General features: G+C 42.1%; 1 protein-coding gene across 1 annotated transcript in view; it reads left to right on the plus strand.

Annotated features, from left to right (window-relative positions):
• Positions 1-26,155, plus strand: part of TEDC1 (tubulin epsilon and delta complex 1) — a 71,409-nt gene that overhangs the window by 3,222 nt on the left and 42,032 nt on the right. Inside the window, exons 3-6 of the mRNA XM_065648914.1 lie at positions 39-117; positions 6,390-6,592; positions 19,939-20,109; positions 25,753-25,851. Of these exons, the coding sequence (XP_065504986.1) occupies positions 39-117; positions 6,390-6,592; positions 19,939-20,109; positions 25,753-25,851 (552 nt within the window). The remainder of the gene's footprint in view (positions 1-38; positions 118-6,389; positions 6,593-19,938; positions 20,110-25,752; positions 25,852-26,155) is intronic.

The following is a 26,155-nucleotide window of genomic DNA, read 5'->3' on the forward strand; positions in this document are numbered from 1 at the left end:
CTTGCTGATCTCCCACTATCCCTTTCTTTCTTTTGCAGAGCCTGGATTTCTGGAGGTTGCTTTATGCTCTTCTGAAGCAAATCCATGGAGGCAAGTGGGCGGAATCTGATGACATAGGTAACCTGGTCAGTCTGTCAGACTGTGCAGTTTCTGTCTGTCCCAGGGAAGTACTGGGACTGGTTTTGTGGCACTTTTTATTTTGCTTCTTGCTCCCTGTCAGGAATGCTCCATTTTGAGTACCTGTGCCACCAACTTACTGTTGCATCACAGGTGTGCAGGCAGGTTTGCTCCTCTTTGGCTTGGTTTGTCCAGGAAACTGGGATGTTTTTGTCTGCTAGGGGTTCTTGCTTCCCTTTGACATTTTACTGCAGGTAAATCTCTACAATGATCTTGTACATTCTCAGCATCTGCAAAGATAGTTACAGAAATAGATTTGTTTTTCCTTTGATTCTTTCCCCATTCCGCTTATGATGCATGATTCTGTGGTTAATTTTCTATCAAGTCCTATGTCAGGGCTGTGAATTATAGCATATGAACCACAGAGGCATTGTTTTGGATTGAAGTTCTAAACAAAACAAAAAGTAAAGTGTGTGTGAATATTTTAGAGGGACCGTGAATATCTCTATGGTCAGAGCCACTGTTCCAGAGAGAAGATGGATGCATGTTGGCTTCTCACAGTGGCAGAGCACTAAGTCACTTCTTAAATGTATGTTATTCCAAGTACAGGAGTACCCCCCAGACTTCCCTCTTGAAAGATGTCTGTCTAGAGCCCGTTCAGCGTCAGAGGAAATGGATAGAGGTCTCCTCAGACCAAAACCACTTAAAATCCACTTTTGCCCTTGAAGGCAAAAAAACCTAAACAACACTGTTTTATCCCCTGAAGAGCTGGGAATCTAATGGCTCTGTAAATGGAGTTAAAAAAGGCTAAGCATTGTGGACAGAATCTCTCAAGGAACATGGAGCAAAACAAGCATAGTTTTCCCAGGAGCTGGGCAGGAAATCAGCATGGCTCTGTGTTACTCACAGGACTGCTATTTTTCATTTGGCTGTTTTTGCTTATCCCCAGTCTGCTGTGTATTGTAATTCAATTTATTGGCTGTCTCCTACAGCTTTGTGGAGGTGGTCCTGCACAAGTGCAGCCTCATTGAATCCCGGCTGCTCCCTTATTAATTACTTGTAGTGTTTGGAGACGGGATTTCCCTGTGCATGTGGCAGGCTGGTGGCTCTACAGAGAGCACGCTCAGCCCCTGCTGGTAGATCGTGAGGCAGGAATGTGTGTTTCTGCCCAGAACTGCTGAGCTGATTTTCAAGAAACTTGATTGTTCTCAGTGATTAAAGCTGAAACTCTGGTCAGAGAGCTGTACAGTTTTTCAGATTACACTAATTACCTTTGCTTGGCCAAGTCAATGAGTTGTCTGCTGTGAGCACAATCAATATTTTACTGCCTCTCTTCTCTGTCCCTGGTCTGGAGCACTTATGGTCTTTCAGTTATTTATTTCATGGAAATAAAGTGGAAACCTTGGGCATAGGGACTAAATAACTTTCTCAGGTTTGGACAGGATCCTGTAGCACCACAAGGAATTGAAATGGATTCCTCCAATCCATGTCTAGTGCTTTAGTCCATGCACCAGGCTTTCCTTTCTTTGCTGTTTTTGTACAGCCTCTTAATTATTGTAGCTAAAACAAGGAGAGCAGCAGTTGCCAGATCCCAGAGGAAGGCTGTGAAGACTCCTTCAGTGTGAGGATTACTGTGTGTACAGGAACAGCTTTCTGGAAAAGAGACGTCATACTCGAATGGCCATCGCAACCTTTCTCTTTTTTAGGCTAAAAGCTTTTCCAAAGGAAAACGCTGAGCTTTGGACTGTAGTCTACCTGTGTTGTTGGGGTCACAGTGGTTCTTCTCACTACTCTGTAGAGCGAGACCTGCATTTCAAGGACTACGTGCCAGATGTTGGGCCATTTGCAGTTGTGAGGTGCTTAGGAGAAAGCAGCGTGTTGCAAGGACAGAATACTTTTACAGATTTTGCCCATGGAAAAGGACGGATTTTTCCAGAAAACTTTTCCTTAATCTGGGAAAACCTTTTGTCAAGTGACTTTCAAAGTTTCACCCCAGTATGTATTTCTGTTTTGAGTTACTGGTTTTCGTTAGTCAATTTTTTATCTGCTTTTGTTATATAATTGAATTTTAGAGGAGATTAAACTTTGCTTTGACTAGAACAGCTATTAGTCATTCCCTTGTTATGGCTGTATGTGATTTTGTTTAGAAAAACTTTCTGCATCATGTTTTTAAATGGTTGATATATGTTTTTGCCTAGCTAGCAGAAAACAAAATATTTGAAAAATTACATATAAAAAAACACCCATAGAGTTTGAAGTTTGAAAATATAGGAACTATTGCATTCTTGCAAAAAGAAACCAGAAACCTCACTGGAGCCTACCGGTCAGTGGTTATAAAATTCTGCAAATGGCTCTTTTGGTTTCTCATTTCGGAAGAATTTTTTCTTCACGCAGTAAAAACCACTTACTGTAAACTTTGGTGCAAAGCTGTTAATACACTCCAGCCCTTTAGATGTGTCAGAACAATGTGTCTCTCATCAGTGGAGTACGAGGCAAAGCGAGCTGTGCAATGGTTCTCCAGGCATAACCTTACTGATGAAGTCATGATCAGTGGTTTTGTGCTGCTCTTCCCTCACAGAGGCTGAGAGCTGATGGACTTCATTAACATCCTAACAGCCCCACCAGATAGCAGTGCAATATGTATTTAGAGAGCTGGAGGAAATGTTTCTTTTCTGGAGCCTAAATTCGTTTTTTATTGCATAGGAAAGGGGGCTGGAGCTGCAATATATTTTTGTTTGTTTGACAAATGAAGCAGAAAATGTTCTTCTGCAGCAGTAGTTTCCCATAATACCACTACCTATGCAGGTGTTTCTTGCCTGAGTGCAGGAAATAATGTATCTGTGTCTGTTCTTGTATTTGATTTAGTTCCTTTCCATCCTAGCCTGCCAGGCTAATGCATAACCCTTATTTGAACATCATGCTGTAATTCACTGAAAATATTCTGCAGGATTCATAAGGCAGAAGAGCACAGCTTGAGTATAGTTTTAAGAGAGCTGAACCCCGAGGTTCACCCAGTGCTTGGTCTTACCTGCTGAACGTACTTTTAAAAATAATGTGCATGCAGAAGGGGATTAGTTGGCAGGACTGTGTGGGTCTTTCTCTATAAATTGCCTAATCCTAATGAAATGCCATAAGAAGATGCTGTCAAAGAGAAGGTGTTTGAGTGAATGGTGTTACCTGCTATTGGAGTGATGTATTTTCTCTGTCTTGGCTGCACATTTTGGAGGAATCCATCTTGGTTTTGGGGACTCATATAGCCTCCACTGCCATTTATTTGAGCACTGTTTCCTTGTAAGCATCTCTACAGAGAGATAAGGAAAACTAAGTGACCTCTCTAAGGTCATGGAAAGGCTCTTTGAGACCCAGTTCAAGATCTGTATTTTGACTGTTCACCCACAATTCCTGCCTGATAAACCAGTCGTAGCCTCTTGTGTGAGGGCAATGTGTTGTAGAGGGAGAGAGGAAATAAGGGAAGATAAAGCACCAGAGCAACACAGAAATTCAGGTGGTGAATTGCCTTGGTGGATCTGGTCCTGACTGGCACATCAGAACAGGGAAATGATGATAAAGGAGAACACCACCTGGCTTGCTCTCTGTTCCTTCGCTTTGATATGTGATTTTTTTGGGGAGCTCCCTGAACTGCAGATGGCAGCATGTGATGCTTGTTTGCTTTGAAAAAGGATCTTCGTTCCTTTTGAAGTGTTTCTACCTTTACCTGTTATGGCAGTTCCTTTCTTGACAAATGCACAAAGAAAATGAAAGGGCAACATGAAAACCTAGCTCATGTGAGAATGTTCAAGAGCGATCAAAATAAAATCTCGAATATCTGAGTGTTCCTTCTGTGCATGAGTGATTGGAGTGCATCTCTGCAGCAAGATTTTCAGCAAACCATAGGCATTTCTACCACCCTGGCATCGTGAAGGGAAGCTGCTTGTTTTTACATTCACAGGTTCTGCAAAAGGCACAAAGTGTTTTAGGTGTTTGTGTTTTCTTTTTGTGTCTATAATGTGGAAACAAGCTAGACTTAAAAACAGTTGTCCAACTGTCATATATGTCTGCAGAAGCTCTGCTACGCAAAACACTAGTCCTGCAAAAAATTAGTAGCTCTGCACCATTGTGTCACCTGCTTAATCGCACTCCTGATCTTGTTTTTTGTTCTTCACTCATGGTTAATGTCTTTGTCAGGAATCCATTTGTAGCTTTCACATGGCCAATCATGTATTCCCTACTGCTGAGGATGTGTAGTCATGTGTATAACAGTTTATTATACGTGTATTTGGACTGAGGAGCACTCTGAAAGTAGGCATGTCCCTAAGGATCTGCACTCATGTTTCCCGAAATCCTAAAGCTGGTCAAACAGCACAAACAATATACCTTCCTCTGGTTCGTCAACGTGCAAAGGGTTTGATGGCTCTTTATGCCTGCCAGCTCCTTCCAGCCTCAGCAGAGCTGTAGCAATGCGCTGCTCCTATGGGGTTGGTAGCATAGGCCAGCTTGTAGCTCCTCCCTGTGTCTTGGTTTTGTGTTCCTTTTGGTGGATAAGACTCCTTTAGCATTTTGCAAATCAAGTTACATCAGCCACTCTTCACTGTGAGAGACTCTTGTAATTAACAAATTCCTTTTGAGAGCATCAGGATTTTTTTCTTGGTTTTTGTTTTGAAGTTGGTCATTATGTGGTTTTTGAGCTTCAGCAGTTGATGCCAGACAAAGAAAGACGACGACGTGTGTCAATGCTAAGGGATGTTTTTACCACAAGTGGCAAGGAGCAGTCAAATGAGTATGTAACACGGTGAATTGGTATGTTAATTAAGGACAGCAGGGACAATCTTGGATTGTGTGAGGTTTGTACTTCCTGTTATTTTTGTGTGTGAGTGTGTACCGTTTTTATGAAACCTTACAGAGATACTGAAGCATTATACTGGAAGAGGGGAGCAGCTTTCTTCCTTACTTTGTAAGAATGCCTAAGCTGGATCAAGCCGAAGGTTCCTCTAGCTCCCTCCAGCTGTGGCAGATGTTAAAATGAATGCCCAGGGGAAAGGAAAGAGCAAATATAGAAGGATGCTTTCGGGGGGCGTTCTTTCAGCCTCCAGTAATTTACATCTCAGACTTCCCAAACCAGGGTGGGTATCTTTGTATTTCGTAAGCTTCCACGAACTCCTGTTCTGTAAATCCAGTTCTTCTCGAGCCTGTGTAACTCTCAGCCCACATTCCTTAACTACTGAGTAATATCACATCAGCACCAAACTTTCTGTCACTATCACATTGTCTGTGTGTAATTTTGAGTTGGTTGAACAGCAGCTGTTTAGTACAGAGCCCACATGTGCAACCACCATTTGTTCCTACTCTCTGGTTCTTGTCTGCTAGATGCTTGTCATCGATTCAAGGGCCTTCCCTCTCCCCCCACCGCAGTGCCTAAGTTTTGTTGTGCTAGTTGAATCCCTCTGCGATATCTGAATGTTCTGCATGGGTGGAATCTTCCTTAATCACTTGCTTGTTACTGCCTTTGGAGAACTCCAGTAGCTTTCTGAACAGGACTTCCTTTTACAACCATTGGTTCTTCCCCAGTATGTATTGCTAATCATTGTGCCCCCTTATTATGTTCTTTCTTATAGTTTTGACTTAGCACAGAGCTGAGGATTACAGGTCAGAACGGTTTTCCTCAGTATTTTACAATTCTGTTGTACCTGTCTTGTAGCTGTCAGGTAACATTTGCTGGGGTGAAGCAATACAGATCAGAGCATTCCTGAGAATTAAATAGTCCATGCAGTCTGTGTGCGGTGTGGTGGCTTGAATTATCTCTGCCTGCTCACTGGTGCCCAGAGATTTGCAGCAGGCTGTGAAACTCCTATCTCTACATTCCAGTTTCATTCAGGAGTAAAGTGACTCTGAGTGTTTACTAATTCATAGCATTCTTAGTGGCTCATAAAAAATGAACTGGCGAGTTGGAGTCCTGTTATAGTGGGGATGGCTATTTACCTTTTTTGCCTTTGTTAGTCTCCAAGAAACCATTACTGGCCTCTCAGTTTTGGATTTCTTCATTTCCCTTGGCAATAGTTCCTGTAGATCAGAATGGGGCAGCATAAGGAAGGCTTTTACCCTTTCCTCCTGTCCTTTATCGGTTATTGATGAAGACTCTAGTCTTCGCTGTCTTCCACTAATCTTAGGCTTGATGAAAAATCTTGCTCTCAGAGGAAGCAGGAGTTTCTGGAACTGAATGGCTAAATGCATTGAGTAGTGCAGTGTGTTATTCCTAATTATTTTCTTTTTTTCAGATAACCAGATTAGGTTTGTGAAGTCAGCACTGTGGTACCATGGCTATGGCAGGCCAGAACTCTATCGGCTCCCGTCCGACGGCTCAGCGGGTAGTCGGGAGCTGCTGCTGGCGTTTTCCTGGCTGCTGCACAGACTCAGCCTCTTGGAGCAGCTTTTGGCTCGGAACAGAGTAAAGACTGGGGATGAAACCTCTGTGTGCACGGTGAGCAAAAAAAAACCCCACAATCTAGTAATGTTTGGTAATGCTGCTTTTCAAATCCATTCCTTGCATTTAAGATCATGTGCGTGTGTTACTGTATAGGAGTGTAGAGTGAGAACCTCAGGAGAGATGATGATGTTTACATCCTGTCTGTTGCAAATAAACCATCAGATAACATAGGCTGAATTTAAACTGATCAGTACAATGCGTTAGTGTGGCCGAGGCCTCTCTAGATGGTTCTAAGTTTGTTCCAAGTCATGTTCATCTGGTCAGACATTAGTTACTGGTCTGTTTGGTTCAAAGTGACAGGCTCGCGGAATCGCCTCATGTTTTGGCAGAGGACATTGTAGGTCAGAAACACTCCTACTGATATCTCGTGATGTCTAGGACCTTGTGATCTTTATGGCCATGCATATGTGCTCATTTAGACCGTAGGCTCTAGAATCTTTCCTGGGGACAGCAGAGCAGGAAAGTGAGAGTCTGGAACGCTACGATAGTGCCTTTGGAAGGAAAACACTTGTACAAATGGAAAACAAGTCAAAGAGAAGAGTCACCTTTGTAACATTATTAACAGTATTTTAAGGAAACAGACCACTCATGCTACACTACAGTTGTTTGCTGCACAGAAGAGGGAGCACAAGAGGCTGTGAGTGGTGGGGCCCTCCCGTGATGTGAAGGGTGCCTTGAGACTTCAGGAAAAACACACTTCTGAACAACTTTGTACTGTAAACTTCTCTTACCTTTTTGTTGCTTTTCTTGTGTGGTAGCAGATTTTTTGTGTGTGTGTGTCTCCTCAATTCTTATTTCAAAAGAGTGATGAGTGAATTGTAGCAGTTACATGAATTCAGGAAATAAGGCAGCACCTACGTTATTTCCTCTGGAAGTCTTAAGTTTTGCATTTTCCAAAAAGACATTAAAGAACTGTGGTAATACAATGTTATCTCTGATGGCCACACAGAGGCACACTGAGAAATTTGTTGCTGTGCCTTTCACTGCAGTTCTAACGTGCTCTACCTGTGTTTCTCAAAAAGCATGGAATACATGTTTAATGTTTTTATCCAATAACTGTCCAAAACAGTGTTTGGAAAGGTTTACAAGTCTGGAATTTTGTTTTCAATTGGCTAGACAAAAATTTTCTAGACTGGGAGCTGGAGTTAGCATGTGTAGGTAAAGCTCATTGTATTAATGGCAACATTTCTTGTATGGTGTTCATCAACCTGATCTAGCTGAAGATGTCCCTGCTTATTGCATGGGGGTTGGGCTAGATGAGCTTTGAAGGTCCCTTCCAACCCAAACTACGTTATGATCCTATGATAATAAAAACAGATGTTCATGGGGGGGAAAAAAAAATGTAATTACAGCATAACTAGTGTGTTTTGTGATTCGACATCACAAGAAAGTTAAAACAAACAGAATTTTCAGGGAGAGGTCTTTTCTTTGTCAACTAGGCATTACAAACCCAATTAATTCAACCAGTAAGACCTAACCAGGTTAAGATCTAGAAAAGCGCAGTTAAGGGCATAAGGAGGTAGTGGTGGGTGAGAAGGAGAAGATAGGTGGGACACACACCTCATTTGGTTACTAAGTCAGTTCCTTGTAAACCGCTCATGAAAGCCTGTTGTTTGTTGCATGAAAGCGTGATAGTTTTGTTATTGTTATTTGATAGTTATTTTATGGGATACTTTCATGTGGCAAAGTCTACTCATGAGTCAGACGGTGTTCAACAATATAGCTCCTAAAATCACAGCAAGAAAGAAAGAAGGCGAGGTTGTCAGTTTGATACCTGACGTCTTGTGAGTTAAGATACAGCTTGAACAATTGAAGTACTAGAATTTTGACTCTGGGAATATTAAATACCAGGTATTTGTGATACTTAAGCTGAGTGTTGGAAGATGTGTAACAAATTGTAAAGGCTGGGACCAATACTGTTCAATATATTCATCAATGACTTGGATGAGGGAATTGAGTGTACTATCAGCAAGTTTGCTGATGACACCAAGCTGGGAGGAGTGGCTGACACGCCAGAAGGCTGTGCTGCCATCCAGCGAGATCTGGACAGGCTAGAGAGTTGGGCGGGGAAAAATTTAATGAAATATAACAAGGGGAAATGTAGAGTCTTGCATCTGGGCAGGAACAACCCCAGGTTCCAGTACAGGTTGGGGAATGACCTATTAGAGAGCAGTGTAGGGGAAAGAGACCTGGGGGTCCTGGTGGACAGCAGGATGACCATGAGCCAGCACTGTGCCCTTGTGGCCAAGAAGGCCAATGGCATCCTGGGGTGTATTAGAAGGGGGGTGGTTAGTAGGTCCAGAGAGGTTCTCCTTCCCCTCTACTCTGCCCTGGTGAGACCTCATCTGGAATATTGTGTCCAGTTCTGGGCCCCTCAGTTCAAGAAGGACAGGGAACTGCTGGAGAGAGTCCAGCGCAGGGCCACAAAGATGATTAAGGGAGTGGAGCATCTCCCTTATGAGGAAAGGCTGAGGGAGCTGGGTCTCTTTAGCTTGCAGAAGAGGAGACTGAGGGGTGACCTCATTAATGTTTATAAATATATAAAGGGTGGGTGTCACGAGGATGGAGCTAGGCTCTTCTCAGTGACAACCAACAGTAAGACAAGGGGTAATGGGTTCAAGCTGGAACACAAGAGGTTCCACTTAAATGTGAGAAGAAACTTCTTCTCAGTGAGGGTGACAGAGCACTGGAACAGGCTGCCCAGGGGGGTTGTGGATTCTCCTTCTCTGGAGACATTCAAAACCCGCCTGGACGCCTTCCTGTGTAACCTCACCTAAGTTTTCCTGCTCTGGCAGGGGGATTGGACTAGATGATCTTTTGAGGTCCCTTCCAATCCCTAACATTCTGTGATTCTGTGATTCTGTGATTTGCTAAACATGCCAGGGATTTAGTCTCTGCAGTTGTAACTCTCTTCTGTTTAAGTAAATTGAAAGAAAAAGGAAGAAGAAAAAAGCTTCACTAGAGAAAGATCTATGTCAAAAAAAGGAAAGGAAATACTCTTTAAAACAACTGAAATTCTCAGCTGAGAAAGAGCTTGAAAGATCTTCCATCACATGGAGTCTTTAAAAAAAATATATAAACAGTTGAAAATATTTTCCTGAAATGAAAATGTTGCAAAACAAAAATCCGTGAAACAGTATTTGGTTCTGGGCGTTGCTGAGATCTCTGCCAAAATCAGCAAAACATGAAAGCCAGTGCTTTCTGGCAAACACATCTGTTGGTCTACTAGTGAGACTAAATGTGAAGAAAATCCTTACCCTTTGTCTTCATCTAAAAAAAGGGACTCTCAAGAACCGTAGGCATAGCTGTAGTTCAAACTGATATGCGCATGGTTTGCTTTTAAAATTTTGTCTGAAATCCACGAAAGTGGACAGGGTTTGGATGAAGAAGAGAGAACGCAGCTAATCCCTAAATTAAGGGTGCAATCATGTTCTGACTGTTCTTTCAGCCTAAGTTTGAAACAAAGCCTACAGCCTGCTACATTGCTGATAATATGCCAAATACCCAACGTATCAAGGGCCAATTAAATTAATTCCTTTCATTTCATTTCAGATTACCACTCTCTGGCCTTTGTTTCTTTGCAGTTCCTTAGCAACACAGTTTTCTTCCCCTGCAAATTGAACACTTCCATCAGCCGTAAAGGATTTTGGGCTGGTTATTTATAGAGGGACAAGGGCATTCATGACACATGATGGACATGGAGCTGAGCCACTGCAGGGAATTCGTAATCTGAAGATCTTGAGCCAGGGAAGGCTTCTGCAAGCTTAGTTTTACATGTACCTACATCTTCAGAGTCAAAAGTTAAGCGATTCCTAAAATTATAAACTAAAGAGTGGTGAAAGCATGATGAACGAGTTAAGGTGGTAGGAGGTAGGGTCTAATGTGGCTAATGTAATTAAAAAAAATAATCTTGAGGTAGTTGTTGGTAAGGACATGTATGGCCTATAGTAGCCTAGGATGATTATATGGGTTGACTGCTTTTGTGTGTTAGGTAAGAAGATCCTTCAGGGCGCCTTGGTTTGTGTGGACTCCAGCTCGTGTTTTCTTTTTTGGGGAGGGCAGTGCTGCAGTGTGTCTTCGAGGCAGGGTGCTGCGTGCCTGCTGCAGGGCGTCCCAGGGAGCAGGACTGCAGGAGCCGCTGCCTTCTCCAGCCTCCCACCCACGGCTCGCTTCCAGCGTGTGAAGTTTATAAACTGAGGGGGAAGGTGGTTAAAAGAACAGACTGGAACCTGTGTTGCTGTGCAGGAGGAACCGGAGAGGCACAAGGGGATCGATGGTGCATGACAAACTTTAGTACCTGGCTGCTATAGTGTAAGTCCCTTCTCTGAATTTACTGTGCTCATCTGTCAGCAGGTTGGTGATTCCACAGGCAGTAAATGAAAGTTCAAACCTTGCATTGGTCAACTCTTTAAAAAAGTAAGCACTAATTCTATTAGATCTATAAACACTTAAGTACAGTCTGAGTTGGAGGTTCACATCGATTTATGGAAGTGTCTACTTGGGAATTCTTGCCTGTTGTTATTGCCTTAAAGCACCGGCTGATTAATTGATGGACATTGTCTTCAAAGGCTTTTTACATCCCTTGTGGATTTCTATCTCAAATATGCACTGCTGTGAATTGTTGCTTTGGTGATCATGTACAGGCAGATTATTCTCAAGTGCTGTTCATTGATTCCTATTTACACAGGAAAATCCTGGAGTACAAAACACATCTGAACACCGGCAGGTGAAACACTGTCCTTCACTGAACCTGTAAGGTAGACCTGGGGAGTTCTCATCTTCTCTCTCTCTGAGAAGCAAATAATTGTTTGATATAAACCCACCTTTTTAGCACATTCAGTATTTGATTTTTTTTTTTTTGCCTTGCTTTTTAAATTTTAATGATATCATCACAGCTTTCTCCAAATCTATGGTGGTTTTTATGCGGATAATAGCAGTACTCTGTGAGCATGTATTCCTTCTGTTTCCAGGGAGGAATACTGCCTGTACTGGTATTATTTCTACAGCTGAAATTAATCTATGTGTTCCCCATAATTTAATTATGTGTGGAGGCTGTTGAGTTTTTTAGGTGGGGACAGTGATGTGATATCCTTCATTATCACCAGGATGTGTTGTGCAAACACTAGTTCTTGGTTCCACTAATTCCCTTGCCTGCCTCTCGCCCTCTGACGGAAATGGGATTCCTTTCCCCTTTTGTGAATTTATAGTAATCAACAAATAGAGCTATTATGGCTATTACAGTTGGAATTCACGCGTGTCTCTCTAGCATGCCAAAGTGAACTCAGAACCAGTTACTTCCGGTGGGGAAAAATGAAATTAAACGTGCCTTCTGACTCTTAGGTTTGCAGTTTGATTATCTTTTGTTTGTCACAGTCTAGTTTGGCTCCTTGGCTATTTCCAATATAGTGTAAGGCTTATGCTTGGTCTAATCTTGTTGTTGAAATGCCTTGCTCTTATAGAAATCTTGACCATCAACTGCTGTTCCATAAACCATGTTATTAGAGGAAAGTGTTAACGTAGCAGCAAAGCTTAATGTTCCCCTCAGCAGAAAACCAGGAAACCTTTGGCACTACTGTCAGTAAATATAATTTTTTTTTCCTCCCTTCTTTACCAATTCCAGTGGGGCCACAGAAGGGAATTTTATTAACCTATCGATACCGACTCAGAAGCATAATTACTTTCCAGATCTTTATGGGCTGTATTAATCTGTCAGCTTTCATTTTTTGATTTCCCTCCCTTATTCCCTGTGCTTACACTCCTGTTATCTTTGTCCTCCTGTCTTCCTAGTAACTCCCACCATTTATCTTTTTGCCCTTTTTTGGCTGCCATTGTTGCTATATCCAGTAGCTGCTAAGGAACATTTTTTTGAAGAAGCTGTCCCTGAAACCTAGGGCACAGGATGCCTAAAGTTTCTGCTGCAGAATTTCCCTCACCGCGTTTTTGCCCATTTTTGCTGGGGCAGCCTGCTGGCTTTGGGGCAGCCTGCTGGCTTTGGGGTGTCCTGCACCCCGCTCCGCGTGGCCTCTGCCGGGGCAGCGCCAGGGCCACCCCTGGCCGCTCACTGGGCTCCGGCACGGCTCGCAGGTCTATTGCAGCCCTCTGGATGCACCGCTACCCACCCTGGAAAGGCTTGTACCAGAAACTAAGGGAGAAAAACGCTTGTGTGTTGGTTTTCTGCCTTTCGTACTTTTTAAAGCCATTTCCTGAATAGATAAGTATTGAACCCAAAGTGTTAATTTTTATCTCCTTAGTTACTGATATTGCTTGGAGGCTTAAACGTATTTTGTGGTCAGAAGTGATTAAATTAGGAAGATGTTTTTGCCATACAAGAGCTGGAGCACATTTCAGTTTGGACTCTTGAAATGCACTTTTTTTTTTTCTTTTGTATTAAAGTGCAAGTTACAGGTGATAGCTGAAATGGTCTCCCTGTCATTCTGCATGTGCGTATGTACATGCTGTTCCTTCTGTGGTGGTTTTTTTGTTATGGTGGGTTTTTTTGTTTGCTTTGTCGTGGCTTTTTTGTGGTTTTGTTTTTTTTTTTTAATTCCATGCTTTAGACTTGTCATGGAACCCTTTTACCAATGAAAAACGCTTTCCTGTGGTGCACTGTGTAGTTAACGTGTTTTTTTGTCTGACACAGTGAATACACTTTTAAGAAGGTGGTGGTTTTTTTTAGACAGCATATCAAGGTAAAATGCTCTGAAAGAGGTGTCTGAAATGATCAGAAAGGCTTATAATTTATCGGCTCTGCTCTCTCTCTGAGTAATGTCTGAATTTCAAGCAAATGCAAAATTTCTTGAACCTGAGGTTGCAGCTGATGTGTTAGGGGTGGGGTGTTGCCAACAGGCACTGGAGTCACCTGAGCATTCACGTGAGGGGCGGAAGATGAGGACTGGAGAGGATGATGGATGAGGACTGGAGAGGAAGATGAGGACTGGAGAGGAAGATGGATGAGGACTGGCGTGCTCGTAGTAAGGCTCGGCATGGTCATGATGGTGTTCCCTGCTTTGCTGAAATCTTCTGTGGGGAGCTCATTCCTTGTCTGTTGGGGAAACCAGCTGATTTAAGATGTTTTAGTGCCTCTCCTGCCCTCCAGTGGCAGGGACCAGCCAGTACCTTCGGTACCTTCTGATTGTCTTTGCTCTATGGCCTTTTGATTTAAATAAGCACATCCTCTGCTTTTGGTGTCCCAGCTTAAGTGATCAGGGTTTAACTCTCATTGGAGGGTCTCTTGAAATAAAGCCCTTTTTCCTCAGAAGGATAAAAGGAGCCTGCAAAGGAGGGCATGGTTGGACTCAATGGTCTTAAAGGTCTTTTCCAACCAAAACAATTCTGTGATTCTATGCTCTGCCTCTCCTCTCCTGGAAGGAAGGCAGTTGTTGTTTCTTCTCCCGTGACCCCTTGCTCCAGATGTGCTGCTGATGTAGCATGCTGCATTGCTCTCTCTTCAGTGGTTCCCCCCATCCAGCAGTTTGCCACAGTGAAGCAAAAGGGATGTGGGCAAGCAGGGCTGGCGGCTGCAGGCACAGCAAATGCCATGCAAGGCATTATTTATATAGCATTTCTTGAGCCCTGTAAAATGCAGTGCTCTGTTAAAGATCTACCCTGCCATACATTCGTTGTAGTATATTTGGTTTCCATGTTTTGTCTGAACACATGGTACAGAGAGCTTTGGGATTTGAATGTTGTTTTAAAAGTGGTACCCCCAGCCTCGCAGCTCCAAAGAGCAGGCAACGCTGCTGCGCTCTGCTCCAGGCAGAGTGCTTTTGCTCTGTTGCAGAGCTCTTAAGTAACCTCCTGAAGGAGCGAGGAGGGATGGGGTGAGGGACTGATTTGCTCTAGTGCCTCAGGCCTGTAGCTATTGCCAGACAGGCTTGTTTGAACAAGGCAGGAATGGGTAGGAGCTGTGTTTGCATGTTCTGTCTTCCCTCAGCACCTTCTCTTTTTCACTCTTTGCCAATCAGATACTAGCAGAGCTCTGGGGAGTGCTGTTGTGAGTAGTAATTTTTACAAACGGCATTCAAATTGAAAAGCTAAAAGGCCTTGCAGAAACACAGGATTTTACTTTTTTTAATTGCTGAATATGCTATGAGCATAACTTCTACACTGTGAGCACATATGTTTGTGGAAAGCATATTCTGTGCAAATATCTGGACATATAATTGGTATGTGCATCGTGTGGGAGTGGGTTCTTACACCATCTATCTTTGCATGCATACGTCTAATCTGGATCGTACCTTGTCTAGGAGGAAATCCAATTAGTGTTGTTGATCGTGCTGTTAATAAAAATAGCGCTGTCCTTTTTGCTTTAAAGTGTTCCTTCTCACATTTTCCCCGCCTTGCATGGCTGTATTAATTAGGAAAGTATGTCTGGTACTATTATTTCTGGATATGGTGTTTAACTTTTAAAAAAATTATGCTCCATTTAAAGGCCTGTAATTACACAGGTTAACATATGTTATGTCACATTGAAACTGTTGTCTGAATTATGAGCAGTTCAGAACGGGTGCTCAGCAAAAGCTGCAGAAGCACTTTATTGGCTTGATTCATGTAATCGCTTTACCTTTTCCGAGTCCTGCAGTGAGCGATCTAGGGATGCTTCTTCCCACCTTGGTGAAAACAGGCTGTGTGCATAAGTGTTTTTAAGATTTGAGTAGTACCTGAGAGAAAATAGTTTGTCTGGACCCAGGTTAACTCAGGTGAGAGTGAGGAGTGGTCTGGGAGGGTGCACTGGGGCTTTCAACTGGCAGTGGCTTTATTTTGCTCTGCTGAAGGATTGATGTCGGGGAGTTGACTTAATGCATATATCCACGGGTTAAAAGGGTTATCTGTGTCCCCATGGGGCTGCTTCTCCATGGGCAGATCAGCAGGCTGTTTGCTGCCTGTCCAGATATAGAAGCAGAGAGCTTATCTTTGCAGGGGTTTGGAAGGTGTCCGGGAAAAGCCGCAGCTTGCTGGGGATGGAGCCGCTGGTGGCCGGGGTCTGTCCTTTACCAAAAGGTGGCAGCTTGTAGTCACACAAGAGCATCTCTCGGGGAACCAGCCCTGCCATTGCCTTGCTTTCACAGCAGTGCAGGCAGCAAGGGCCTCTTCTTCATTTCCACTGTGTGTACAGGGCACAGTAGATGTGCCCTCTTATTATGTTAAGAATTTATAATCGTTAAGATAGCTATATGAATTGGGAAAGTACAGAAAGTGTGCAAGTGTGATGAAGTTGCCCAGCAAAGGGTTTTCTTTGCAGTACTGTTTCTGGCATATTGTAAGATCTTCACTGAATCTGCAAGGAATTTGGTTTTAAAACAGTTTTTGGAGTTTGTTTAATTCAAAGTGTATGAACAGAGCAAATCAGCCCTGTACCAGGTCACTGAAATCCTCAAATGGAGCAAGTAGTGCAAAAACACTCCCTTCTCACATGTCTACAAACACATTGGTGCTTGTGTTGTTCTTTGACAAACTATTTATATAATGAAGTCCTTGTTTAATTTATCTCCATCCACTGTTGGCAGAACTGCTCTCCAATTTCCAATAACATGGGATTGCTTTGTATTTAAAACCAAAAAGAAAAGCTTTATTTCTGCTATAAAAGTTGAAACTTATTAATCTTTAATTTCTCTCTAAGCACATTGCATGCAAGTTGTTTGCTCAGATGTATGGAATGGGAATGTAAATCAATATATCACCATGTCTTTTTTCACACCCTCTGTTTTTCCCACCCCTTATTCTTTTCCTCTAAGTAGTTTTATATTTGATGGCTTTTTTCAGTTCATTGTTTTGTGAATCTGAGTTATCTGTGTTGGCTTTTTTTGCACTTTGTCTAAGCACAAGTCCATTCACACATTTTGAGAGTGGTCTAGCATCTTTTGTTTTCATAACAATTGGACTTGAAATAGCCTGGGGTTAAATGTTTAGGGCAAAACTCCTGTGGTGTTTGTTAGAGACTGAATTCTAGGCAGCCTTGCAAAAGTTTTAAATATATGCTCTTAGGACATAAATGGAGTTTAGCTCTAACTAAGCAGAGATGTATTTATGAGCTTGGGGTAGGTTTTGTAGCTTGAGCTACCTTAGTTGGGATGGTGATGCATGATGATGTGTATTTATTATGGGGCTTAGCTGGTTATTTGTCTGTAGTTTTTACCACAGGAGAGCTGGGTTTAAGTTCTAAGAGTGGACAGGATGATAGTTCAGGACTTAACTTGAAGAGAGGTGATGTAAATATATGCGTGTCACCTTCATCAGGCTTGTGCTTGCTTTTCTGAATCTTGCCAATGAATGGATATCAAGGTCTCCCAACAGCAGTCCCTGGAGCTTTTAGGACAGAAGAGTTTGTTTGGGGCGAGTGACAGTGGGAGTGGAGTTGAGGGGCTTCACTCTGTTATAGCTTCTGCCTGAGGACGCTAAGCACAGGTGCTCTGACGGGTCCACATCGTCCAGTTAGGCAAGACCAGCTCAGGTATCACCCGTGGAACGGGAAAAGACTCTGTCACTGCACTGAGGGTATTGATACATGTTCATGTGGCTTTTGATCTGCAAGCCTGTGCCCGCATCCTGTAGCTGGAGTCCTTCTCTGAAACAGAATCAAAGAGAAACATTAATTTCAGCAAACAGTTTACAAGCACAAAGCTTTTCTGGTAAGTGGCTGTGAAATGTTCTCTTCCAGAGCTGGTGGGAGCATTCCAAGCGCGGGGAGGACGTTGAGAGCACCGAGTAGTTGCCTTGGCTTCTCTCTTTATAACTTTCACTAAATAATATGCACTTGTGTATCTCGGAAGTGAATGTAGGTGTGTAGCTGTATTGCTGCATAGATTAGATAAATTCACGGTGGTATTTGAAGCAAAGGCTCTTGCTTGGGCTGGTATTTTAGTGATTTTTTTTTTTTTTTTTTTCCTCCCACTGGGAGAACAGTAAATAGTCTTAGATTATAAAGATGGGATTAGAAATTGAGGTCATGGTATAATATGCAAGACCTCTTTTTTTTTTTTACCTTGTTTACTTTATGCCAGGCTAAGTATTTCGTAGCAAAAGTAAATTTTTTGTGCAGCCTGTGAAATAAATAATGGAGAGATCCTGTTAAAAATGCATTGGCTGGCTTCCTTATTTTAATATTAATAAGAGAGGTTGCTACAATAAGATTAGCTCTGCGTGGTGTTTGTCACTGTACTGCCAAAGCAGTCGAGTCTAATGCCATTCCTTCCTGAAAACGAACCCCCAGGAGAGCGGTATTTGTGCCGTTCTGAAACCTCTAACCAGGGAAGTTGCACTGTACATTATAGAAAATGCAGATTTCAGCCTGGGAATCCCAAATCTGTCTTTGGCCTTGCGACTCTCTGGCTGCTTATGTGAAGTGTTTTAATGTTGTTTACACATGTGTTTTCTCTGCCGGAGTGACTAATATCCAATTGCTTGGCTCATCATGTTTAGGGACAACTTGGTAATCATATCTGTATGGTTTCATAGTCCAGAAGCCTCTCCTGGTAGGGGCAAGACCATCTGAACCATGCAGGTTAGGACTGTATCGCCCTAGGACACAGTGCCTTTTGATTTAGGGTCAAGGAGCTGAAGGCATCTGAGGAAAAAGAGAAAAGAGTGACATTGTAATTGGCATAAAGGAGATACTGTCCTTTTTTTTTTTTTTAAAGATGAATTTGTGCCTTTAAAAGGAAAAGCCCTTTACCAACCCCGTGCCCCTGTGATTTATAGCATGCATTTATCTGAACCACAGAGCAAAGGGAAAAAACCTGTAATCTTGATACATTTTGTTATGTGACCAGAACAGCATTTTTGTGCTTATAAATAATATGAGCACTCATTGTATTAGAGGCCCTGTCAACTGAGGTGATATTTAGGTTAAAACAAGCATTAGGGGGTTGTATGGTCACAGTTATAGATACACTTGTGCTGAAATCTGAGCTTAAGGGAAGACTAAACTCTCTTTGTTTTACAGTTTGCATTTTTAGTTCAGGATCCAAATTGGAATTACATTCAAGCTTTGCCTGCCAACTGAATCTTTATAAGGTTTTATTGAACATGGAAGTCTGTGAAGCAGGGACGCACATGTGTTTAAATACCATCATGGTCTATGGGTCCAAATATCTGCTTAAGTGTTTTCTTGAAAACAGTCATGTTTAAAGTGGAAATTTAAAAAGCCTACTTGAAATGTCTTGAGAGTCCAACAACTGGAAGATACTTTATTAGCTGGTGACCCCCCATTCTGAATAATGAGGCCTTCACAGTTCTGTGTTATTTCTACTTCTTATGATATGCTGTAGTAAAAAATTTGGAATTATGGCTTGTGTTTATTGTATGTAGTTTCTATAGACTGGGTGAAGTTGGCAGCTCAGCATTACGTTAAGTGGTGTTACTGGCATCAGAAGTAAAATAACCCATGTCTTCCTTCCCTTTTAATTTGCAATCTGCCGGAGTCTTAGCTGAAAACGGAGGGAGAAATCTGGTTGTAAATGTGAATGATGTCTTTGTGCAAGAGGCTGGAGGAAGCGAAATTCCCTTCATGTTCCTCAGGGCAGAGCTGGACAGAAATGTCGTGCTTGCTTTATGCCACTGGCCAAGCAGAAATTTCATCCAGAAGATGAAGGTCATTGTTGTGTGGTTTTTGGTGTGATTTTTTTTTTTTTTTTTTTTCCTGCAGCAGAAGGGAAGTGAGACAAGATGAACGAAAGGAAACTCTTTGCTTCTCCCTTCGTCCTTCCAAATTAATCTTGAGAAAGGCAAAACAAGGCAAGACAGAAGGTGCAACTTTAGCTGGGAGTGCCTCTGTGGGCTCCTGGCCAGTGTCAGCTGGATGACTGTTTCTTTTCCTCTATCCTGCAAGAAGGGAGATGCTGGATGGAGAAAAGAAAATAGATGGATAAGCAGAGGCCCACAGCTTTGTCCCTATATAAGGTATTAATTTACAAAATAGGGCCACCACATAGAGCCTGCAGCACTTTGAGGATGACAATGGAGAAGCTAAATTTGTTTTTTATGTTCTTTGGCTTATTAGAATCTAGTCAAAATGTGATTTTTCCCATCTGGGCAAAGAACATGCTTGCTGTGTCAGGAACACTGTGTCTTCCCGGGTACGGAAAATGAAAGATGGGAGAGGAGACAGCTCACCACGTCATAGCTGAGAAGCTGATATTTATTCTAGACTTTGGTACTTGTTTAGGCTGTTCCCAGTTCTGTATCCTAAAAGATTACAATTTCTCTCTACAGCTGGAACTTACTTCCTTTTTGGGGGATTTTTTTCATCTTTGGTTTATTTGTCTTGTGTGTTCTTCACTACTGAATGATTTGGAGGTGTTGAAGCTAACCTAAAACATTTCGGTCTTCTCTTCTGCTTTTAGTGTGAAGATGATCTGCTTAACAGCCAGAAAGGTCTGACTGAAATAGTACCTGAATACGGGCCAGAAGACAGAGTAGATGTTCGCTACCTTCAGTGGTTAAATGGCAGGCTGAGGTTCCAATGGCGGAGTTTGCATGCTCAGCACCAAGAACAATGCAAACTTTTGCACAAGGTAAATGATTCTTCTAACTCACTATGGCGTTGTTTATTATTTAAAAGCCTTGTCAGCCAGTGCTAAATGTACAAATTATTCTTGTTTGCTACTTCTGCATTTTCTGTGGATTAGAGTGGGTTACTTTAAATATAAATGGCCCCACCTTTCCCCAGTGGGGCAGAACCGTGAGTGTTTGTAAGGTTATAATTGTTGTATAAAAGTCTCTCTTGCAGGCTGGCACATTAGTCACTTCTGCTAACATAGGCTGTCTCCATTTTTCTCAGAAAATGCCTGTTAAAGGCAAGATAGAGCATTCTGGTCTCACAGACAAGAAGTAGTGATTCAGAACTATACGTTCTTCTGAAATGTGGATTCAAAATATTGAGCATGGATGTTGAAAGTAATAGCAGCAAAATAAGATGCAGTTTCCCTTTCTGAAGTACCAGGGAACATCTGAGCAGAACACAAAATCTACCTTCTTTTAAATCGGGAATCAATAGTGGTCTCTGCATTGCTGAGATTCCAGTTCTGTTCCCATTTATGAATGATGTTTATATGACCGTCTGAAAATAACAGACCTCTGGGAGCATTATGTCTGCTTAGGGTGGAAACAGCCTGCAGTCCTGAAGTTGACAGTGATGGTGACTGCAGAGACAAATTTAAAAAGAATGATTCTAAAGATAGTCCTAAAAGTTATTCAGTGATCTTTTCCCTAGGCCCCCTTTCTCCATTCGTATCTCTTCAGGTAACTTGTATGGAGCCAGTTCGTATTGTACCCAGAACCTTCACAGAAAACCTTTTTGAGACTAAGAACAGTTTTGAGACATTTCTCCTCAAAGAACAACATTTATCAGAAAGTTGTCGGAATTGGAACAAGGGGGTTTTGAATGAAGATGCCTTCTTGGTTTTAATCCTGTGACTGACAGAGCAATGCTGAAAACTATGATGAGGTTACATTTTGTTCTTTACATGAATTGATTGCTAGGAAAGATGTCTGATTGACAGCCCTAGGGAAAGATCAGGTGCTGTGGGTGCAGCATCCAAAATAACCTTTTGCTTCTCATTGCCCACTGATCTGGAAACGAACATAGCAATTCACCTTAAGTACAGGTGCAGTCATTGGCTTTTGCACTGAAATTACAGACAGAGATGCTATTGGGAGAGGTGGCTTAGTGATGTAAAACTCAAATGAAATGATTGGCATCTTCTCCACCTTGATAAGCTACCTCTGTTTAAGATATATTGATTTTTATAGTTGGTGCAGCAAATAGCCCCATAACTCATCATCAGTGCTCTGATTTAGGTAGTACTTGGCAGTAACAAATCATTAGGCAGCTTCAATACCTCTGCGTGCAGTTAATGAGACCAAGGAAGAATTAAGAGCAGGTTGAACCTGGAGCCTCTAGTATAAACAGATACTCTCAGTGGCCCAAATCAGGCACTGAAATGATGGAGAGATGTGCTGCTTGGACAACGTGCTAAACTTGTTGACGGAGAGATGATGACCTCCTGTGGGGATTGTACCTCGAAATAAACTTGGACTTTTTTTTCCTCTGTGGCTATCTGAGGAAAAATGTTTGCTAAAGTTAGGACTGTTACAGTCAGACAAATATAAGAGACAATTAGTTATGTTGCAGTTCTCTGGACCATGATTTCCAGAGTCTGGAAGAATAATCAGGAGAGAGAATATTTCTCTGCTTATCCAGTTTCCCAAAGCTGCCATTACTGCCTTCTCCAGCAGTCATCACTGGACTAAACTGCCAGCAATATGCGGTGCTGGTGATGATTCTGACGATCAGACTGTGTTCTGCAGGGTATGTAGAGGGCTGCCATCACGGATGTATACAGAGGAGGATAGAATGGAGCTCAGCTCCTCTGTGCGTGATCACACACTGATATTATGTATACTCAAATGCATATATGCAACTGTGGGAGTTCTGTTCAAAGCTGTAATAAAGTGCAGTGCTCTGATTTATATTTTAGTCCAAATTAAAAGCAGGAAAATTGAAAGGTAGAAGTGACTTTGGAAGGGACTTCATTACAGTGCCACATTAATATAACACAAAATATAACATACTTATACCATGTAAGAGCTGCATAAACAATAATTGATATTTCCTGACTCTCTTCATAGAGAAATTGTCTGTGCTACTGCATTAATTTTGAAACTCTCAAACTAGTCTATGTGTTAGAAGACTGAGCTGATCCAATATGACCTCTATATGAGCTGCTCCTTTTCTCATATAAACCACAAACACAGTGTGCAAAAGGCTAATGAGTGTTATGTTTTTTAATTATGCTGACAGATTTACAGAGGACTTTCTCTGCAAAATGATAATTATGGCTTTTACTCGCTCTGTTTAATAACTTAACAGGTTACGTATTTCAACTGTGGAACAGTCTTATTTACTGCTGATCATGAGCTATAATTTTTGCCAAGTAGTGGCGGCACTTCCACAGATTTCGTTCTGTGACTCACACGCTCTAAAATACCCTATTCTCTATTTGGGCCTTTCTGAGAAAAACACATCACACTTGGAAAATATGTTCTTATTCAGGAGATGACTGCTTTTCTACTCTGTATTTTTTTAGCATGGTTATTGCTACTGGAAGTAAGAATTGTACATAGAGGATCCAGCGAGAGGCTCCCAAGATAGTCAAGGACTAGCTAAGGTGGGCATGACCTCCAGGAAGAGGTTGAGGGAGTTGGGCTTGTTTGCTCTGGTGGAGAGGAGGCTGAAGGAGGGGTCACCTGGTGGCTGCCTTCAGCTGTTTAATGGGTAGTTACAAGGATGGCAGTTACAAAGATGGATCCATGGTCTTCTCCACAGTGCCAGAAAACAAAGGGGAAGGGGCCACTGATTATTGCTTGGCAGGTTCAGGTGTATTAGTAGAAGCGTCTCTGGGATGGTGGGCAGCGTTGGAGCAGGTCACCAGAGATGCTGAACCTCCATCCTCGGCGGTTTCCAAGGCTCACATAGATGAAGGCACAAACTGATGTTGGCGATAGTCGTTGTTAGAGCAGGAGGCAGGACTAAAGACCTCCAAAGCTCTTTTCTGTTTCTACGATTTTTGTGAACAAATTCTGAGTTGCTTGGGTGATCAGGGCCATGTACTTTCAGGTTATAACCAATGACTCCTGTCTTAATAAAATAGTACTGTATTGCCTGAAGAAAGGGTGAGGGAGCAGTAGGAGAGAAATATGAGGGGGAAACACACAAAAATAAACGGTTGTTCTTTCTCTCAAGTACACAAATGATAAAGGAAACTGATTGCTGGGGCCCCTGTCTACTCTGTCCTGCCCACAGCCACTTCAGGTCGATGGTGTGAAGTTGTGCAGTAAGCAGCGTAGGTTACTGGAGAGGGAAGCCTCCCTGGAGCCATTTGTGTGTTGGGAATTGCTTGTTAGGTGGTCTGAGTGGCTGTTCCTCTTTGCTGGTTCTTCTGAAGAGCTGCTCTGCAGTGCCTTCAGCTCCCAGAAGGCGTGTTGAAGCTCACAGTCACACACGTGTCCTGCGCTAGGAGGAAGGCTTCCTCGGGGAAATCTTAACCGCTCTGTTGCGGAGGAATTTTGCAGCCTGAGGCTACGAGCTGTTGAATAACATCATAACGGCTTCTCAGCATAGACAGGTTGGCCTGCTTTTAAAGTCTGATACAGTAATACCGTTATAATTCCCTTGGAATTCCCGGTGGTACATATTTACCTGATATACCTTCAAATATATGGAAGTGTCAAGGATAAATTACCGTTTTAAGGCACGCCTCTTGGTTTCTTCTATTCTGTTTCTTCCTCTTTCTGTCAAGTGCCAGAGGAATATCTGTCTGTCTGGGTTTTGATCCCTCTTGAATTCATAGGGGAGAGCAGCTGTTTTTAGTTAGGCTTTGAATTACCATTTTGCCTTAAAAAAATGTGAATGAGAAGCCTTGCAGTTAGGAACCTGTATATTTCGAAACTGGCACTGCTTTTTGGGTCTGTTACATGCACTTTGCCGCAATCAGCATGTGGAAAGAAGTAGAGGAACAAGGGAGTTTCTGCAAAGCTGATGGATTTTGTGTGGGTATTTTCAGCTGTCCTCCATCCACTAAAAGACTGGGGCAGAAATTACACCTGAAATAGAGGAGAGTTAGATCGGATTCAGAAGTGAATTTTGTTAAGAAGGTGAACCTCTGATTGTGGACTGTGTGTATAGGTTAGTAGGAATAAAATGACATTAACAGAGTGCAACATAATTGGCATTATCAGATCATGGTAAAATTACTATAATGGTTGTAATACGCTTGGAATCTGTAAGAGCAAGAGTTATATTCTGTCAGTAAGAATGCAGAGCAGCACTGGGAAATATTTCCTATGAACGGAGTGGTTTCTTATGCCTCCTCTAAGATAAACAGTAGAAAATAATACATATTACAGTGGATTGGTCATATGTACGTATCTGTTGTAGTAAAAGAGAAAAGGACACGGAAAAAAGTCTTGATCTCTGAATAACAGAGGACAGAGACTGGTGCTTGGTGATTACCTCATTTTCAGTAATTTATGAGTGAGCTAAACTGCAATTGTTGGATACATCTGCTTCTTGGCATGAAGAATCTACCACGTTGCTCTGTAAATTACTACATTGGTTAATTATATCTTTGTCTTGAGAGATTTGGTTTGAAAACCTTTATTTTTTCCTAAAGCAAATTTGCCGTTAGATCTCAACAGCACATTCTTTAATGCAGCAGAATTTCTTCCTGTTGTGCGAGTGCGTGTGAGCTATGAACAAGCCTCCTTCTCATCTTCTCTATTTCAGTTACAAATACTGAATTATTCCAATATCGTCTGGTTGCAGAGGGACACCTTATTCCTCTGTTGTGAACACCTTTAGAGTATTTATCTTGGGTTTTAGCCAGTGATGCTGCTGCAGCAACGCTCTTCAAAAGAGGGGCTGAAATCCACCCCTGGTGCTGGAGGCGCAAAGGTTTGGCAGCCGGAGTTATGCAAGAATGCAGCAGGGAGAGGAGTGGCAAGTAGAAAGGAAGAACATTGTGCGGGGAGGTGCTCTTTTATTTTTAAACCCTCATAGCTCTGTACATGTGACAGATGGTTGTCACCAGAAGTGAGTTTTGGGAAAAGAACGCTAAAATATTCTGAAGTTTCACGGAAGGGTTGATAATTACCCAGTGCCTGTCAACTTTAAAATAGTTGTCAATACCCAAGTGTATGATAAAGTTCATATTAGAATAAAGGAAGAAACGCAGGAAACATTCTCTGTCTTCTGGCAGAAATATTAATGAAATATGAGCGATTGTCTGACAAATGTGCGCTGCTATCTTGTTTGGCAGCTGCAGTTATTACAGTAACAAAGGGATCAGCTCTGAATAGGAGGAATTGCTTTTTATTGTTCCCTTGTCTAACTTGGGAGGCTTCTTCGTTAAGTAATTGATGATACCATCACCAGTGCAGCTGGGACAAGGTGAAAGCCAACAATATATAGCAGTAAAAAAGGAACTTACTGTAACTACGTAGTGTTTTTCTGCTTTGAAGGAAGAAACTAAAAACCACTTGTAATCACTGGTTCTCATCACCATTCTAATCCATGCAGCTGTTAGATGGTAGCTAATGATGTTGTTAATGATCTGGTCCTTGTACTGACAAATCTCTTTTAATTTGATCTGTTCCAGATCCATTTATTCACTAGTGGCTCTCATATGGACCAGACTCTTGGACATTTTTCTGTCACAGAAACAGATCTCGTTAGACAACCGGAGAACTACAAGCAGGTAACGCTTCTCCTGTAATTCTTGAATGCTTAGTAGGCTTTACACAGACATTGTTCAGCAGAAGACTACACTACTTCTAACATTTTTTTAACTTCGTTTCCAACAGAAGTAACGCCTTATATATTGAATTGTCAGTTTCTTCACTTGTATTCACCAAATGGTTTCTTCCAGTTTGATAGAACATAGACATAAAGGTGTTAGGCTAACTTTTGTGCAAACTGGTAGACAGGGAGCGGAGAGAGACTTGAATGAAAGTGCCACTGAAGAAGGGCTTGTAGAATAAAATATTGTAGATCAGTTGGCC

The sequence above is a fragment of the Caloenas nicobarica genome, chromosome 20 (assembly GCF_036013445.1).
Source record: "Caloenas nicobarica isolate bCalNic1 chromosome 20, bCalNic1.hap1, whole genome shotgun sequence".
Lineage (NCBI taxonomy): Eukaryota > Metazoa > Chordata > Aves > Columbiformes > Columbidae > Caloenas > Caloenas nicobarica.